This window comes from Bidens hawaiensis, unplaced genomic scaffold (genome assembly GCF_021521415.1).
Source record: "Bidens hawaiensis isolate Kalapana, Puna unplaced genomic scaffold, B.hawaiensis_p1.1 tig00002631_1, whole genome shotgun sequence".
Lineage (NCBI taxonomy): Eukaryota > Viridiplantae > Streptophyta > Magnoliopsida > Asterales > Asteraceae > Bidens > Bidens hawaiensis.
The window spans coordinates 1717986-1737005 of record NW_027491143.1 but is presented as its reverse complement, the minus strand read 5'-3'; the positions used below and the strand labels follow the sequence as shown (position 1 = coordinate 1737005).

Below are 19020 nucleotides of genomic sequence, written 5' to 3'. Positions count from 1 at the left end.
TGCATTTTAATTAACATTAAAAGAAATGAAAATTATACATTCAACTCAACATTATCTATTATATTATATGTGTTGTAATTCAAATCTTTCCCCACAATAAGTGCAATAAAGTTATTATATTAACAACATATTTTAATTTGTAATTTTGGAGGGTTTCGTGCATAGATGTTGTGTTGGGTTGTCTATCTAATGATAGTGAGACTCTAGGGTGGCTCACATCTGGTCACCAAAAAGATAATACAAATTTATGAAGCACACATGTGGTGGGTGATAATGAAAATGGCAACACACACCTTCTTCTTCATCCTTTAGTAAAGTGTATATTAATTCATGGCCAAACAAGATATGGAGTCAAGGACAACTCATTTTAACTAGCTTCTCACATGGATTAATAATAATAATAATAATAATAATAATAATAATAATAATACCATTTATTTGCCATACTAGTGCAAACACTATTATTTTAGTTTTTTTTCCTTGGCCAATCATATTGTTAATATTTAATGAATGATATATAAATTGTTAATTATAAATTTTAAAACACTAACTTGAAATGGCATGGACTAATAGTTAAGGCTTAGAATCTTAAAATCTCAAGCTCGAAATCTAACGAAATGGGATTTTTTTATAGTGTCGGATTTTTTTCAATAATATTTCTGAGTAAATCAGATCTAAAATATCAATGGACGATTTACATTCTATCTAAAATGACTGACTTATTAGAAAAAACATAGATTTAAGAAAAATAATCAGCTTTTTATGTACTCGAGTTTCCACTTTTTTTTTCATGTGTTGATCACTTTATTACTTTATACAACCCACTTGGATCATATTTTGCTTCAAAGTGGGTGCCAGGAATCTTAGACCCCTCGACATCTATCAATTTCACTTTTTGACTTCTAATCTTAATTTAATAAAATTCAGTTCTCATTTTTAATATTTTATTGTTTTCACTCTCAAAATTAGCATTCACTTTTTACTATTTACTGTAACAATTATTTACTTTTCCAAAAATAAATATAAACAATTAAATATTTTATACCGTCACTGATATTTCTTTACTAAAACTTGATCAAAATTAGTGTTTTATGTCTAAATAAAAGACAAACGAGCAATAAATTGCGCAACTCTTTTTAACTGAATAAATACAGTCTTTAAAAACTACGTTCATAATGCTAGTCCCTCGCTAAAATTACTATACTAATAATTCTAAAACAAACATAAACATAACAAAAGGAAGAAAGATAGGTTTTTTCAGTTAATAATAACGGGTCAACCCGAACCGAATTGGACCCGGTGAAAACGAATCCGGTAACTTAACACTACAGGCAAAAATAATAGTCAAAACCAACACGAGCAAAAGAATATTCTCTCCGCCTGAGAGACAAAACACTAACCGGATTCATCTTCACCAGAAATCTCGGAGACGGCCCTGAAAACCAATGCCTAAATATTATCCGATTCCTCTTGGCTTTCGACGATGGGCATTTGATAAGACTCAAAATATTTATCACCTCGGCCATATCAGGCCGGTTCGATGGCACCTGCGACGTGCATACTAACCCGAGTTTCATCACCGGAATCACTTCCTCGGCCGCAAACTTCCCTTGCAGCCGCTCATCGATACATTCATCCACCCGCCCTTCTTCTAACGCGCCACGAACCATGTCGCAAAGTATCACCACGTCGTCTTCCATTACTCCACAGGCCGTCTACCGGTCACAATCTCTAGAACCAAAACACCAAACCCATACACATCACATTTTTCGGTTATCTTAACCGTCTTGCACGCAAACTCTGGCGCCATGTAACCGAGTGCACTTTGTATTTTGCTGCTGAGAACGTACCGATCCAGCATTGGTAAAAGCCTAGCTAGCCCGAAATCCGCTACCTTCGGCTCGCCCAAACCGTCGATTAATATGTTGCTAGACTTCAGATTGTAATGTATGACTCCAAGACTATGCAAATGAGCTAAACTTTTAGCTATGTCAATAATAATATTAAACCTTTCATTCCAAGTGAGTGAGCCTTGAGTATCATGCAAATGCTTATAAAGATTACCACCAGAAACATATTCATATATTAATAACTGCAAAGATGGAGTCCAATAATACCCTTCAAGAGCCACCAAATTCGGGTGATGAATCTTGCCCAGTTTCTTAACCTCGCGTTCAAAATCTTCTTGAGACTTAACCAAACTCGAGACCGTAAGCTTCTTAATCGCTACAGACCGACCGTCACCAAGAACAGTCCTGTACACCGCCCCGAACCCCCCACGACCGAGCTCACAATCCTTGTTTAACAAAGCGTGTGCGCCAGTACTGAAATCGGGCTCACCCGAAAACATAACGAGCTTGCCAGAATTCGTGTCAGTGGTATGCGAGCTGCTGAAGTCACCTGCAGATAACGCTACTCCGGCTGCTGACCTGGACATGGTGGACCGGACCCAAATGTTCAGAACCGTGATGAATATTATACCGATAACGATCACTGCAGATGGCGATAAGAGCTGAAATGCTGAGAAGGATCTTTTTATGAATTATGGTTTGTGGGACCGAGTCAGGGTCTGACCCGGTTGAGTTCGGGTTTAGGACAATCGGTTTGGGTAGGACGGCTGCACAGCTGTTGTTAACGGCTGCACCGCAGAGAGCGCGGTTGTTGGATACAGAATATGGTGATATGGTGTTAAAGAATGCACCTGCAGGCAGTTCACCTTGTAGTTGATTATGTGACACATTAAATGTTTTAAGATGCACAAGGTTTGATAAGGGTTTTGGTAAGGTTCCGGTGAGTTTGTTATATGACAAATCTACATATTCAAGATCTGCGAGTTTTGACATTGTTGCGGGAACTTGACCCGACAGATTGTTTAACGATAATATCCTGCAAAACGAGTAAACGAGTAAATCAGATCAAGAAACAACAAGAAAATATATAAAGATTGAAACTTGAAACATGATTAACAATCTTACATAGACGTTAAAGACGAACACGTTCCGATTGAGCTTGGAATGCTTCCGTTTAACCGGTTTTCACTCAAGTCAAGACTCGTTAAAGCGTTTAACTTTCCAACAGATTCCGGAATTTCACCGGTTAGCGAGTTCCCAGACATGTTTAACAATCTCAAGCTGCTAAATTTTGCAATATCAGACGGGATTTGACCCGTTAACTTGTTGTGCGACACATCAAGAACTTGAAGATTTTGATATGACACATCGATGGCAGAAGTAACAGCATCATTAACACTTCCAGTCAGCTTGTTTTCTGCAAACCGAACGGTCTGCAGCCCTAACTGGAACACCCAAGTAGGAACAAACCCTGTTAACGAGTTTCGACTCGCATCCAGTTTCTGAATATTTTTGCAGTTAATAATAGATGCTGGTAAGCTCCCGGTGAAGCCATTATCGGAAATATCCAACATTTTCAACGATTGGATATTACCAAGCGTGTATGGTACCGCACCAGAGAACATATTCTTCGAAAAATCAACGGTTTCAAGTCTTCCCAATTCTCCAATCCATTCGGTTACCTCGCCAGTAAACAAATTACCGCGAAAATTTAACTCGTTACATAACGAAAGCTTCTGCAACGCGGTAGGCAACCTTCCGGTAAACGAATTCTCACTCAAATCAACCGACCTCAACAACGCACACGCTCCAATCTCTTCGGGAACCAAGCCCGTAAACTTATTCTTACTCAAATTAATCTCTCTCAAATTAAACAAACCTTCAATTTCCTTCGGGATCTCACCTTCCAAAAGGTTATCCGACACATCAAACAATCTAAGTCCATTCAAAGACCAGACACCCGAAGGCAACACGCCCGAAAACCTATTCGACGAAAAGTTCACAACACCAAGCGACGAACACGACACCAACCCATCCGGAATCCGACCCGTGAACTTATTCCTAGCTAACGAAACCGACCTTAACGACGACCCACATTGGTCGAAAAGCTATCCGGAATGACCCCAGTAAACCCATTATCATTCAAATCAATAACCCTAAGGTTACTAAACTCACCAACATTAACCCCAATACTCCCACTAATATTATTCCTAGCCAAAGACAACTTCCTTAACAACTTCAACTGCATCAACCCGCGGCCCATCTTACCCGATAACCCGAACCCATCAAGCACAAGTTCACTAACTCTATTGGATCTTGGGTTACACCTAACACCAGTCCAATTACAAGGGGTGTCATCATCTTCATTCCATGAAGATAACTTACCATATGGATCCAATAAGTCTGCTTTAAACACTATTAAACCCAACACATCATCATCTAGTGTCGGGTTTAATGAGTTTATTATCGTGGCATTAACGATTAATAATAACAAACAGGTGGTAAATGAGATAATATTATAAGCCTTTCTCATTGTTTAATATTTGAATAAAAGTTAGTTGTAACAAACTCACGCACACGCATTCTAGTACGAGTCAACTAAAATGTAGCAAGTATAAAATTGAAGTGTGTTTTTGGGTTACCGGAAAAGTGACCAGTGACGGAGGAAGTGAGGGTTCCGGTGGCTGTGAGAGAGTATTATTATGTGTTTTGTAACTTTTTTGTGTTGGTGTTGTCTTGGACAGAGATAATATATACAGGCTTTATTTGGGGAGAAGGTTAAGGAGGTTGGGTTTGGGCCCACGTGTTTATAGGTGACACGTGGATGTAGGTTAGTGGGTGGATGTTAATTGTCGTACACGTTGGAATAAACGGTGTTTCGTGGTGTCAAGTTTTGAGGGGGTGGTTTGGTAAGTTTAGAAAGATGAGGGACTGGATTGTTGCAATTTGGGAGTAAAAGTTGGTGGTTTTTGACAACTTTTAGAAAAAGGTAAGTTGTTTGAACAAATTAGTGGTGGGTAATAAACTGGTTAATCAAATTAATTAAAAACCGAATCGAAATCTTTGAAATCAGTTATATAGAAATTGGTTTGAAACTGTATGTTTGGAAACGGTTTGTAGTTTTTTCACCAAAACTGGTTAAAAGCTGAACCGAAACAGATCAGACTCCGAACCGAAACCGATCGTAACCTAGTTAAAATCAGGTTCAACCCGAACCGAAACTATTCATAAACCGGTGTTGACTAAACCGGTTTCAACCCAAAACGGTTTTGAGTTTTAAACTGGTTTATGCACCTCTAAAGTAAACTACCATGTTTGAAAGCAGTTATTTTTAGGTTTTAAACTTTTAATTAATGAGCTGATGTTTTGTTTAGTGAAATAGAAGTGTGTCCGTGTGATGTGGTCGAGAACGCAAGCACTGATAATCACATATAACATAATAAATATATTATTTATTAGTTGTTAGGGAAAAATCTTTAAAATGGTATATTTGTTTGTTTTTTAACGAGTTTGAGTATAAATTTTATTTCTAATATATATATATATATATATATATGTTTTGTCTTTGAAAGTTATCATTTTTTTATATATATAAAGTTGTTTACTTTTTTATAAAGCCTCCCCTTTTTTTTATAAAGTCGACCTATCTTTTATATTGTGCTCTATGTTAAAGGTGGGCCGATGGTAATTTCATAGACATTTTTGGAAGTGTTGATGATCTTGGATATTTCTTTGAAGTCATTTGAAAGGAGTTGGTATTTTCTGGATTTTCCCTATTTGTTTTCATAATATGATTTGTGGCAAGTGAAATAAGATCATTAAATGAGATAAGATGGGAAGATGGAGGGGGTAGGTAGTAATTTAATAAAAAGGTATATGATAAGCATTCAGATTCAGAGAGACAAAGACTTTTTGGTATTTTGCCTTTTAACCCTTTATATTCTTCAATATTTGCAGTCAGTGGTCCCTACATTCTTCCTCTCTGTGCTTTTAAACCTTTCTTGTTGTATTTTATCATGTTTTTTTTTAAATGAAAATATATACTTTTATCAAATATATACAAACTTTTTGTCAATATACCAAACACGGTATTATCATCATGTGACTTCATTGTATTGTCAAAATCCCAGTGTTAGTTCACAAACTTATATTTTGCTTATGATTCTATGTGGTTTTCATTTCTCGTTACCTTGTCTGTGACACTAATTTCGTTACATTTTATTATTCACATTTTTATAAACTTATCAAAATAACATGTTTATTATAAGATAAGACAAAAACACCCACACATTTCTTTATGCTGGCTTGACGCCACCAAAGTTTCACCACCGGCGGCATCTCACCCCTCATGTTGTTCGGGAAGACCACCTAAGTAGTTAAACGTGAAAGCTACTTCAATCTATTTGTAAGCATAGAACAACGAGATGAGTCAATTTCATAAATGAAAAACTGTAGATGAACAATAGGATACAAAAAGAGCATAAACATAATGGAGAAATGTATGTTATCACAAATAAGCTAACACTTGAGATCTTTGAGGTCTCGGATTCGAAACCTGATTTAACGGGTTTTCTTACTGTGGTATGTTTTCTCCTCAATAGTGTTTATGAGTGAGTCAGGCCTGAAACGTCAAAAATATTTAGTTTTGACAATAAGCTATGTGGGTAGTGATGTATAAACATTGTAACATGTTAGTAATATGTTGTATCTAAAGTTCTAAACCCTACACTAAACAAAAAACATGAACTCTTAACCTTAAATCATAGACCATGGATCCTACATAACAAAGACCAAGACATCTCAAACTATAAATCTTTATAACTTTTTATTATCTCAAACTATGAATCTTTCTAGAAACGTGCTACACGAGTATGTGATTGACATCTTATTATAAGTTTATAACAAATGTCTCGAACCTAGATAAGACGATACGTCATAAACTGACATATAAAACTAAGGCAAAAAAAATCATGTTCACTTGAAAGAAACAATCTTTTGATCAATAATTGAGATTAATTGTCTTACTTCCCAATCCGGTGTGACAGTGTAACAGGTGCTTTAGATTCTTGCTTGTTTGTATTGATGCATTGGAAAGAGGTGTGCTTGTATAATGCAGGAAGCATACCTCTTTATGGTTAACCAACAATGCAAATGGTATATATATCTTTACCCAAACTAACATATTAATTAGTTTTCTAGAAAGGAGGTAGCCTGATAACCGTAAAATAATAATAGGATGTTAAATTGGTTAAAACAAAATGGTAATGGGTTGGTTATAAAACAAGTTCTTGGTATTTTCACCATTGTCCATGATAGTATTCCAATCACGACCTCACCCCATGCAAGTACCTATTACTCACTAAGCGTTTGGTTTTGTGGTTCCATGCAGGAATTGGGATCACTTTTCGAGCATGGGTAGTTAGTTACCAGTTTTTAGAGGGGGGGGGGGGGGGGGGGTTTCACCTAGTTATGTAGGGGAAACGAGACGAGTACATAGAGGTACACAAAATACCCGGTTCCGAACCCGACTCGGATTTGGTTCCTACCCGGACCCGCTGGAACCGGAACTGTTAATACCCTGTCAAAACCCGACCATACAAGAAACCTGAAAAAACCTGGCCAAATACCCGGCTATACCTGGAACCGATTTCTACCCGAACTGATATTGACTTTTGCTGACTATACCCGGAACCGGTTCCTGAAAATACCCGGTTTATACACCTCTACGGCTCTACGATTAGAGGTGCAAAAATCGGTTAATATGCTAACTGGTTTTATATTTGAGGGAATTAACCGATTAGACCTGGTTTTCGGGTCAAGTAATTGGTTTTGACCGGACCGGTTAATAACCGGAAAAAAACTCGATTTTTAATAAAATAATAATAAAAAAACCGGTTTTGAAATCAATAATATAAAGCGGTTACTAACCGGTGGTTAGGATCAGTTAGTAACCGGTTAAAATTGGATAAGTTAGTAACCGGTTACAATATCGGGTACAAACCGGTTTCTGTGTGCCCCTATATCTATGATTACCTATGGACCGATGGACTATGGTCCTAGTTTAAAATTTCATAACACTGGCCTTATAATCAACCCAGGCCCATGAAAGAAATAAATGAATAAATCTAAGCCCTAGTAAATAAATCTCGAGCTAACTGACTATCAAAGGAACTAAACTTTCATCTCTCAAGTCTGAACTACAATCAATGGCGTCTGCTAATGGAGGCGTGCCTTTGGAACGTAAACAAGCAATCGTATCTGCTCTGTGCAAATCACGATCTCTCGACGCTGTAAGCAACCTTCAATTAGTTTCATTTCAAATCAATTAATTAATTAATTAGGATTTTATAGCTATTGATTGATTACTTGTCCGTATACTCAGTTGTTCACTGTAGTGTCTACAGATTATTAATATTAGCATCAATTAGTATTTTTAGTTTTTGTTATATAACTTGTGACCTAAGTAGTACCTTCTACATGCATTCAGCTAAGGTTGAGCAATAACCGAATCGTTAACTGAAACTGAACTGATATTAACCAAATTAGCCGAAAAAATCGGTTATCTATTTTTGGTACCCTAGGTTAACCGAAATGAACTGAACCGATTTGTTCATATTTTCATGTGTTTGTAGCTTTTATATCTCCTTTTCATGTGTTTATACCTCCATTTGACTGATTACCTGTTCCTATAATCAATTGTTTACTATAGTGATTGTAAACAGTGTGCATTTTATTTCAACTTTGATCAGTTGCATAAACAGTTTTATGTTCAATTGATATTTTTAGTTTTTTTTAATAACTTGTGACCTAATAAGTACCTTCTACATGCATTCAGCTAGGGGCGAGCAATAACCGAACCGTTAACTGAAACTGAAATGAAATTAACCGAATTAGCCGAAAATCAGTTACTGTGTTTCTTTTACCCTCCGGTTGAACCGAGTCATTCATATTTTCATATATTTTTTTAGCTTTTACATCTCCATTCTATGCAGAATAGTGAATTGTTAGTGTTAAATTGCTATATATATATATATATAAATTCTGCATGATATTAAAATTACTGAAATCCCGCCGATATCCCACCGCGATAACCGATATCTCAAATATCAGTCCTTGACAGATACCCGATGTTTTTTTTGCATTAACTGCATAGTCCCCATTTCATGTAGTATACCTCCATTTTATGTATTTGTACAATTATACCTCCATTTCATGTAATCCTAGGCAAATATTTTAGCCAAAGTTTGGTTTGGTTATTAACCAATATCAACTGAACCGAAAACCGACAAACTAACCAATTAAATCGAAACGATTGATCAAAAACTGATTGGTTAATTAAATAGTTTAACCGTTGACTTCGGTTTCGGTTTAGGATAATAATCAAACCAAACTGGGGTTGCTTGATCTTGCTATTGGTTCTGATGATTATCTGATTAAAATTTTTGTTGCTTGATCTTGCTATTGATTCTGGTGTTTGTCCTTTTAAGTATTTGCTTTGCATCTTGTACAATGTATATGGTTTATGAACTTATGTATTCTTGAGGAAGTAAGTGCTGTTGGTACTGTTTAATATTTCCTATTTTCAGCAAACGCGCACATATACTTGGTGCATATGTAAATTTAACTGTCTGCATTTGTTACCTACAGTTTTTACTATGACGAGTAGTTGCGTCAGCATGTATAAGTAATCATCAACAATTTTGCTTGTTGACCTGCGTTATTGTGATATTCACTTCAGCAATTGTGTGTTATTCTGTACAACTTTAGTTTCTTCATAACCTTGTTTTATGTCATAGTATGACGTTAAGAGTCTTTTTCTTTTGATTTTCATTTCCTGATTTATGCTTTATATGTAATACATAATGTTGAGTGTGCTAAAGGCTTATGCGAATTTGGTGTCCTGGACTTTTGTGTGTGTGTGTGCGCGTGTGTTTTTTTCATATAAAAATAGCTTATGAACTGTTCCTTCTTGACCCGTCATATATTAAGTGTCTTCTGAACCCTTGTTGACTTGTTCTACTTCTTGTACTCAGACAAAGTTCTTGGATGATGCGGGGAGTGACATTAAAAGCTTGAGTGTTAACATCATGAAGACTGCTTATGAGAACAATGAGGAGGTGGGTATCAGTTTTTAGAATGTCATATTGTATGACTGGTTTCACTGTAATCTGCATGGCGAAATAAAAGAGCATTTTGTCGATCTTAATTCTCAATGGTTAATGCTCACTTTTTGGCAGTTCAACAAGTGGGTGGCGTTTGCAGAGAAATTCCCATCAGATTCTGAGGCATGCTTAAAGAGTCTAAGCCAATTAAATGAATATTTGACTGATTATTCTGTTCTCGTGGGTGGTGGATCCAAACCTTCTGATGCTGATATTATTGTTTTTTCAACTGTTCATCCATATCTGGTATGCGCTACTCATCTTTCGTGATAGTTCAGTTTTCACCATGCCACAATGGTCAATTTTTTGCTTTATCTCTATATCACTATGTATATGCAATGCATTTAGAGCATGGACCGAAATTATTCATATTATCTAATGGTGATATAATTAATTTGTGGCATAAGTTTGGTGCGTTTGAATGGATTTTTATCTGTATATACACGCGCTTCAACACATGTTTCCTAGTTAAGATTGTTTATCATGATGATCTTCTGTTATCTTTGATTTGCGTAGTTTTATTGTCTTTTTCACTATGAACTTTGTAAAGTTATTCTTCTCTTATGCTTTATTAATATCATATCTAGTACATGATGTTTGCTGATCGCAGGTTAGTCTTCCAAACACAGACAGGAATAAACTGCCACATCTGTTGAGATGGGTGGATTACATCCAGGTAATGGATTCTATTTTTTTTGTGATGCCATGTTCTTTTAACTTTTGTTTTTAACCCAATTAAAATTAAGAAACTAGCTTAATAAGATGACTTAAGTTAGCATCCTTTTCTTTCTTACTAATTTATCCTTATTCATTGCAGAGTACCCATGACTTTGGAGAGCTATTTGAAAGGATTGTGCTAGAGAAGGCCCCTTTTGATCCTCCAGTGAGTAGAATCTGCATCTTCCGTGACGTGTCTCATATTTTTGTTATCTTGTTGTCCACATAGAATCACTCAATCATTGCACATAACCAAAGTGCAAAAGTTTCTAAGCCCTTAGAACGGTGTTTTACTTGTGCAAAGCACTTTTACAGTTTACTATATTGTCTGCTTCTGAATTATTTTTCTTCCTCTTTTAGTTGGCCAAACAGACAGCAAAGGTGGACGCTGAGTCAAGTACAAAAAAGGCTGAGTCAAGCGCAAAAAAAGCTGCCCCGAATGGAAAAGCAGCCAATTCAGGAGCTGACTCAGAGAAAAAAACTGACTCGGTATGATATCTTTAGGTTCTGATGCATAGCATAGCAACATAGTTTGGTTGGTGATCCATTTTGGTAATTATACTTCTTAATGTTCTGTGTTCGTAATTATACACTTCTTTTTTTATAGGTTAAATTGGTAATTATGTAATTTTTGATAACCAATGTCCGGTTTCATGTTTTTGTTGCATTTTGATGCATGTAACCTATTTTGATAGTTACTATTTGTTTTGCTCTTTAAACCTCTAAAAAGTACTTTAATAATCAAATAAGAACTTTGTTAGGAGTATTGCAAATTGACACGTGTAGTAACAAAATTTGATTACAGTACTAGAAATTATTAAGCTTTTTACTGTAGTAAACTTACATAAAACTTTTTGTTGAAGTCGAAGAAACAAGCATCAGGAAAACCAGAAGCTGCCACAGAGAAGAAGAAGGTGCCTGAAAAGGTACCAGATGACAAAGAAAAAGAATTAAGTGTCAGTTTATTAAAAATTCAGGTTGGACTCATTCGTAAGGCTTCCAAACATCCTTCAGCTGATAGGTAACTAACTAACTTCTTTCATTCCATCTTCTCTATTCGGTCCAAACTTACTTATTACACCAAAAAGTACAACTTACATAACACATGGTACAACACCAACTAAACATAGTTGGTGGTTTACCAGGTATCTTTAGTGGTGTACAAATCACTTCTCGTTTGTGTTAACACTTTCAAATTTGTATATTAAAGGTGGTAATGTGGTTTGTGGGTACGATCAATACGGGCTGGGCAGGAATTGTGTTGGCCCTTAGGCTCCGTTTGGTTGATGGAATTCTTAGGAATTTCGACCGGAATTGGGATTCATTCCATTAGAAATTGTGTTTGGTTGGCATGGATGGAATTAAGTTTGGAATTAATTCCACCGTTAGATTTTAACATTCCTTCAATTCTGTGATGGAATTTAAAACTTTCCAGTGGAATGTTTCAAGTTTACCAAAAAGCCCTCGTATCTTTCGTGAACAAAAAAACCTTAACTTACTAGAAAGATTTCATTTAAAAAAAACTAGAAAGCTTCCATTTAAACATTGATTGGACCTGTCATTGTGTACATTATCAATAAATGCTTTCTTTAAATCAATGAACTGGAAAAAATATTCTGTGTACACACCAAAATTTTTCACGTGTCCATAAACCAAAAGCATTCCATTCAAATCTTTATTCAGCAATCTTAATATTCTCCTTCAAATCTATCCTCGATAACTCGATTCTAACTCCATAGCTTAAAAATAAAAATGACTAGAAGATCGACAGAAAGATGATAGGGCCAAGCTATCACAAAGAAGAAACGTGTTTAGATATAATAGAGGGGTAATTTAGTAATATAAACATTTTCATATTCCAATTCCATTAATAATTTTATAAACCAAACACCAGATGAATTTTTGATGGAATTAATCCTTTTTCTTCTAATTTCAATTCGAATTCCATTCAAAAAAATTGTCAACCAAACGCCCCCTTAGACACCTTATTGTTATTTCCATTTGAGATTTCATAAATATTTTATGTGTTAATATGATTACAAAAACAATATTATGTTGTAATGATCTAAACCTCGTAAGTGATTTAGGAGGCTGACTTGTTCTCCTTTTAGCTAAATTTTGTATATAATCCGCTTGAGATGAAACACAACCCAAAACCGGCTCATTGACAAAAACAATATCATTGCAATAACAATCTTCACTTTAATGTTTCAGTTTATTGGTTGAGGAAATAGATGTTGGGGAGGGCAAATGCAGACAGGTGGTCAGTGGTTTAGCAAAGTTTTGCAGTCCAGAAGAGTTAACGGTATGGACATTTTATAACTTTTATACCTTTTCATTCATATTTTTACAAATATGTAAGACTTGTTTTTAAGCTCTCTTTGATCTTGCAGAACCGCCTTGTAGCATTAATCACAAATGTGAAACCTGGAAAGTTAAGAGACGTTGTTTCAGAAGGACTGGTAAGTGATAACCAATTAATTTGGGGATATATTCTATGTTTTATTAACTTAGTGTTCGTTATGTATGTGTACATTTTTTTTAATGTTTTTACCTTTTGTTATCTTTCAGGTGCTATGTGCTTCAAATGCAGATCATACAGTTGTAGAGCCATTGATCGTTCCCGAAGGGGCCAAATTTGGTGAAATTATTACATTTGCTGGGTATTTATATTGTATCTAATAACATATATCTGTCTGTTTATGGTCAATAATATTTTAATCACGATAACGACCACACAACTTTTCATATGCAGGCATGAAGGAAAGCCAGAAGACGTTTTGAACCCGAAAAAGAAACAACTTGACAAGATAACACCGGTAATAATCTTTAACGAAACATATATTGATCCTTAGTTTTCAAGCATTTAAAGTTGCATCAGACTGATAACGGGGCCATGGCATGCATGCCATGTTATTTTGTTTTGTTACATTGATTTATTATGTGTGAATGTCATGTTTTGTGATACAAATACAATGGTGCATGAATCTAACTCAAGTTGTTGATGGGTGCAGAATCTTTTCACAGATGATAAAGGTGTGGCTACATTCAAGGGTGTCCCATTTATGTCATCTGCTGGTCCATGCACATCTACCATACCGAATGCGGGCATCAAATGATGCGCGTGATGATGGTGATGCCCATTGAGATTCGCATCCTTTTAACAATGTCAAACATTAATGTATGATGATGATCGTTGGCGGTTTTGTATGTGTAATTCTTACTTTTCTTTCATATCAAAGACAAACAAACATGCATACTTTTGTTGAACTTGATGTGGGGTACCCGTGGAAAACAATTCAATTTTGTGTGCAAAACCGAGTCTAGATTAACAAAACTAAACTATTTAATTAGGTTTACATTCTGGTTTCGGCCCGACAGATTGTGTTTTTCTTTCACTAGTTAGGGTTTAGTTTGATTGGTTGCCGCCTCCGGTCTAAGTAGTAGACAGCTAGACACCCATAGAAGTGCACAAAATGTTATTATATAAATTTTTTTAACTGGTTCCGGGTTTGGTCAAAATGTCAAGAACTTGGTTGGGTAAGAACCAATTACGGGTATGATTGGGTTTTTGACCTGTTTGGCCGGGTTTATCGGTTTTTGGCCGGTTCAGGTCTGGGTTTTATGCTCAAGTCTAGACACCCATAGTGCTGTTAAAAACTTTTCACTAGCACATATTTAGACACTCAAATAATGGTACATTGGTACGGGCTAGAATGCGTAAGATGTTTTAAACCATATGTTATAGATTGTGCATAATGGGGTTGTACCTGGTTGTGGAGACAATACCCATGTGAGAAGTAGATAGTATGAAATCAAATCTCTAATGTAATGTTTAAAGAAATGTGAGACTATCCATCTACATGTTACATGAAAGCCCACCACTTTGTCAATCATTCAATCTTGATCTCTATCCAAGAGTTTTGTTACCCATGAGTGCACAATTATTTTCCCATTATTTCAAAGATTTGAAAGATTTTGTGTATTCTAGATTTTAGATTTTGTGTCATGTATGTCTGCATATGAGATTTTCAGATTTTGTCCTTGTTTTCAAAGAAAAAAAAGGCCTTTGTTTGTGACATATTTTACACATTGGTTACAGTTTTCAAAGCTTCGTCAGCGGACCACTCTCTTGCTCTCTCATCTCATTTACCTCTCTCTTTCATATCAGTCTTCTCTCTTCCACGTATCATTTCTTTTTTGTAATGATTTGAGGTGTGAGTTTTTTTTTATTACAAATAAATAGATTGGTTCGTGTTTATTTATAACACATCAAATCATAATGTTAACAAAGAAAAATACATTAAATGTGTTTAAATTTTAACCCATTCCTTTTTATTTCATGCATCTATGTATTTAACATTATCAAGACACTATATTTAAAATGTCATCAATCAGCAACTATTGATTACCAAACTTGTCATTGATGCATAAGTTGTTGATGTCCATTTTTCACTTAAGTTACCACTTATCTAACTTGCAACAAATGGAACAAATTTAAGTTCATTTCAGTTACCACTGATGACCAATAGCAACTTACTATTGATGTCTGATGATCACTAATGATTATTTCCATGCAATTTTGGACTTGTTAGGGCATTGTTCCTTGCTCCGAACAAGAAGATTGGGCCCCTTGGAGCCCTTATGGTCTAGGTACTTTGCCCCGTTAAACTGTAATACACATTCTAAACTCGAATTAATGTATATTTAAGTTTCTTCTTTGGTCTTAAGTAAATCCTGATAAACTAAAGTGCACTAACTATAATAAAATAAGTAAATAACCGATAGAACTAAATAAATCATGTTTCATATATTTATAAATGACCATTTCTCATCATTCTAAAAGTAAATTGCTTTATACATAAATTAAAAAATGCTAAATGGTTTAGTTATACTTCTCTCTACTTCTAATCAATACCAGGCATCAATCTTTTTAGTGAATATTTATTATGACAAGTCTAGTTAGTGATAACAATAATAATTTTCCATAATGTACATAAAAACAAATTACCGACATTGTATATTTGTATGTACATGTGTTGTAATATTGTTGTGTTTTGGTCCTTTTGAATGTTTAAAGTAATTCATTCATTCGTACAATACAAATCAATGCCGGAGTCTTCACGGGTATAACCTGACTTTGACTTCAATGTAATAAGGCATAAGCAATGAATGAGAGAGTAAATGTGAAAAGTATTGAATGAATGTATATATAATATATGTGAGTTTTTTTCATTATTATTGTTATTATTATTATTTATTTTTTTTAATATAAAAGAACCACTATTGGTTGTGAAGGATATAACCCTGATTTAACAAATGAACGAGGTTAACTATGAATAACCGAGAAGTAGAATGGGTGGATCGAATAAAAAGTTTAGAGATAAAAGAAGATTAAGATTAGAGAATAAATTAAATGGTTTTTTTTTATGGTTAATTGGTTATTTTTTTATTTTTATTTTTTATTATCAAATTATAAATAGCATAGACAATTACAGACTAACGGCAAATAGACGGGCAACAAGTTGCGCCGCTACCCCTTCTGAATAGCAAACCCTACCCTACTAAACACAACATTCCCCTTAGCATGAGCGGGGTTACTGATGACCACCTGCTGAACCCGCTTAAGGAACTGAACTGCGTCAGGGCAGAGAGCGCCAAAGGTGTCAAAAGCAAACGGTACGAACACGTGCTGCCTTGTTTATCGCATGACCCACCACAATAAATTAAATGGTTAATTTATTTTTATGAGATAATTGTTAGCGTTAGCGATACAAAAAGTTTATTATATTATATGTTTAATTTTATACATAACATTGATAATTAAATAGAAATTATATAATATATAAATTTGTATCATAAGTAAAGCCCATGCTTCTTTACTAAACAAGTTTATTTTTAAGCTTGATCTAGTTTAAACTCGACTTGATTAAAGTTGTTTTACAGTCCGATCTCAAGCAGCTTATCTCGTTTACACCCGTGTCACCACTCCAATACAGCTGGATAACAATACGTTGTATATCCATTCTTACAATATATATATATATATATATATATATATTCTAAAATTTAAAACATAATTAAGAGAGATCCCAAAATAAATTCATTTACAATTTGAGATAAGCTAAAATCTCATTGGAAATTAAACAGATTCCAAAGGAATCCAACAAAATCTTTTGCTCTAGAATCGATATGTATGCACGAATATATGTTAAAAATAAAATCCTAGAGAGAGAATAATAATAACATATAAAGAATAATATGAATTGGATATGTGTGGGCCAGTGGATCGAATCAAGATAAACCAAAAGAAGATATCACGAAATATTTGTGACTTTGTATTTGATCCTCTATATATAGTATATATTCTCACATTATAACATCATTCATTTAAAATTTGTACTATAATTGATCATTTTGTGTATTCTTTTATTATGTCAATGGAGTATTGCGAAGAAGATGTGCCTCATGTGCTAGCGGTCGATGATAACATCATCGATCGTAAGCTCGTTGAGAGGTTGCTTAAGACGTCATCGTGTCGAGGTAATGTGATGTGTATGCACGTATTAGTTTTGTGTTTTTTTTGTTAATATTTATGTGATTATGTTATATTATAGATTTATAGTACTTATATAGTTTGATTAGATCATATATTGCATATGGCTGGTGTTGAATATGTTTTGTTGTTGAAATTGATTGTAGTGACAGTAGCAGAAAATGCAATAAGAGCTTTGGAGTATTTAGGGTTGAAGGAAAATCAGCAACAGAGTCAGTTCAATGGCAAGGTAAGCACAAAGTTACGAGCCAAAGCGAGCTTAAGTGAGCCGGATCAGGTTCGGCTCGCTTAATTTATTGAGATGAAAAATTGAGCCCGAGCTTTACTTTTTTCTTTTTACAAATATTGTTATATCAAAGAGAAAAAAATGAATTTTAGCATGCAAAATTTATAAACAATAGAATTTATAAGAACGTGTTTTACTTTTGTTGTTTTTTTCTTTTATAATTTTTAAAATCCAACTAGGCGAGCCATGACCAAGCTTGGCTTGAGCTCGACTCATTTGCTTTATCGAGCTGAAAAATAAAGCCCAAGCATGACTCATTATAAGCTCAAGCCAGTTCGATATTATTTTTTATATTTTTTTTTACAAATATTGATATATATTAATAACACAGATGTAATTCTTAATATATATCTAATACAAAATTTATATTTAAGAGAATTTATAACAATATGTCTATTATTTTTGTCTTTCATAAAATTTTTAATGCAACGAGCCGAGACTTGGCCGATCTTGGCTCAGGCTCCGTCGTTTAAATACAAACTTTTTCAGAGCGAGCCGCTGACCTTAACATCTCTCCAACATGTTTGTTTTGAATTTGTATTGGAAACCAGAAGGATAAAAAATGTATTGTTGAATTGTGGCAGGGTGCAAAAGTAAATATGATAATTACAGATTACTGCATGCCAGGAATGACAGGATGTGAACTTCTTCAGAAAATCAAGGTAGTATTTTATATTTGTAACTTCTTTTTTATTTATAAAATATATGAAACAAATATGTTTTTAAATAAATTTATTTGACAACTAAAAACAGGAATCATCCATGTTGAAGGATGTTCCGGTGGTGATAATGTCGTCGGAGAACATCCCGGATCGAATAAACGAGTAGGTTTCTTGTTTTCATTATTTTTATGAAATGTGATATGATAGTAACAATAATGATGATAGTATTAATAATATGATCTATTTGTTTTTGAATGATTTAGATGTTTAGAAAAAGGAGCAGAAAGGTTCATTTTGAAGCCATTAAAGTTGGCAGATGTGAAGATGTTGAGATGCCAATTAACAAAATGCTAAAGTTTATAAAAGATGTGATGATTTGGGTGTAAATATTTTTCGGTTTATTTTGGTTGGGTTTTATTTTTATATTTATTTAAACTAGATCTTTGTTTAGCATTTTGTAAGACTATTATTTTAAATAGTTATTTAGTTGTTATTATTATCATTTATTATTTTTTTTTTACAATTTTTGCCCCCTCAAGTTTTGATAAATATGAATTGTATTTATCATATCTTTTATATTTATAATTAGTATGTAAATCACAAAACAGCATGCTGTATTTTTATAAAATCCTATTTTTATTTGGAATATGATACGATTATGATGTTTGAAGTGTAAACAATTTTAGACCCATATCGGGACATTATCCTTGAAGTTTAAACAAATATCACGTTCATTGTTCTGCTCAAATATTCGCGATTCTCACATAAATCTTCTATTCATTATAAA

The 19020-nt window shown here is 34.3% G+C and overlaps 2 protein-coding genes and 1 pseudogene across 4 annotated transcripts; 2 read left to right on the top strand and 1 right to left on the bottom strand.

The window, feature by feature from the left end:
* Window positions 1-994: 994 nt before the first annotated feature.
* On the bottom strand, window positions 995-4417 carry LOC143620745 (putative LRR receptor-like serine/threonine-protein kinase IRK; annotated as a pseudogene). Its single transcript, XR_013151390.1, has 2 exons — window positions 2976-4417; window positions 995-2886 (listed from the first exon to the last, which is right to left on the bottom strand). The product of XR_013151390.1 is annotated as a putative LRR receptor-like serine/threonine-protein kinase IRK (transcript).
* Window positions 4418-8008: 3591 nt separating this feature from the next.
* Window positions 8009-13999, top strand: LOC143620746 (tRNA-aminoacylation cofactor ARC1-like). 2 transcript variants are annotated; one of them, XM_077092375.1, is made up of 12 exons: window positions 8009-8140; window positions 9884-9967; window positions 10088-10258; window positions 10623-10688; window positions 10830-10895; window positions 11090-11218; window positions 11599-11750; window positions 12944-13034; window positions 13123-13191; window positions 13301-13392; window positions 13485-13548; window positions 13744-13999. In XM_077092375.1, exons 1-12 carry the CDS (start codon window positions 8057-8059, stop codon window positions 13846-13848), a joined length of 1173 nt encoding a protein of 390 aa, XP_076948490.1. In that variant the 5' UTR covers window positions 8009-8056; the 3' UTR covers window positions 13849-13999. The 2 variants fall into 2 exon arrangements, with proteins under 2 accessions (XP_076948490.1, XP_076948489.1); XM_077092374.1 differs by having other exon boundaries at window positions 11593-11750.
* Window positions 14000-17141: 3142 nt separating this feature from the next.
* On the top strand, window positions 17142-18702 carry LOC143620747 (two-component response regulator ARR17-like). The gene is made up of 5 exons (XM_077092376.1): window positions 17142-17272; window positions 17432-17514; window positions 18156-18233; window positions 18325-18395; window positions 18497-18702. The coding sequence occupies exons 1-5, from the start codon at window positions 17164-17166 to the stop codon at window positions 18585-18587; spliced, it is 432 nt and encodes a 143-aa protein (XP_076948491.1). The 5' UTR covers window positions 17142-17163; the 3' UTR covers window positions 18588-18702.
* Window positions 18703-19020: the final 318 nt, after the last annotated feature.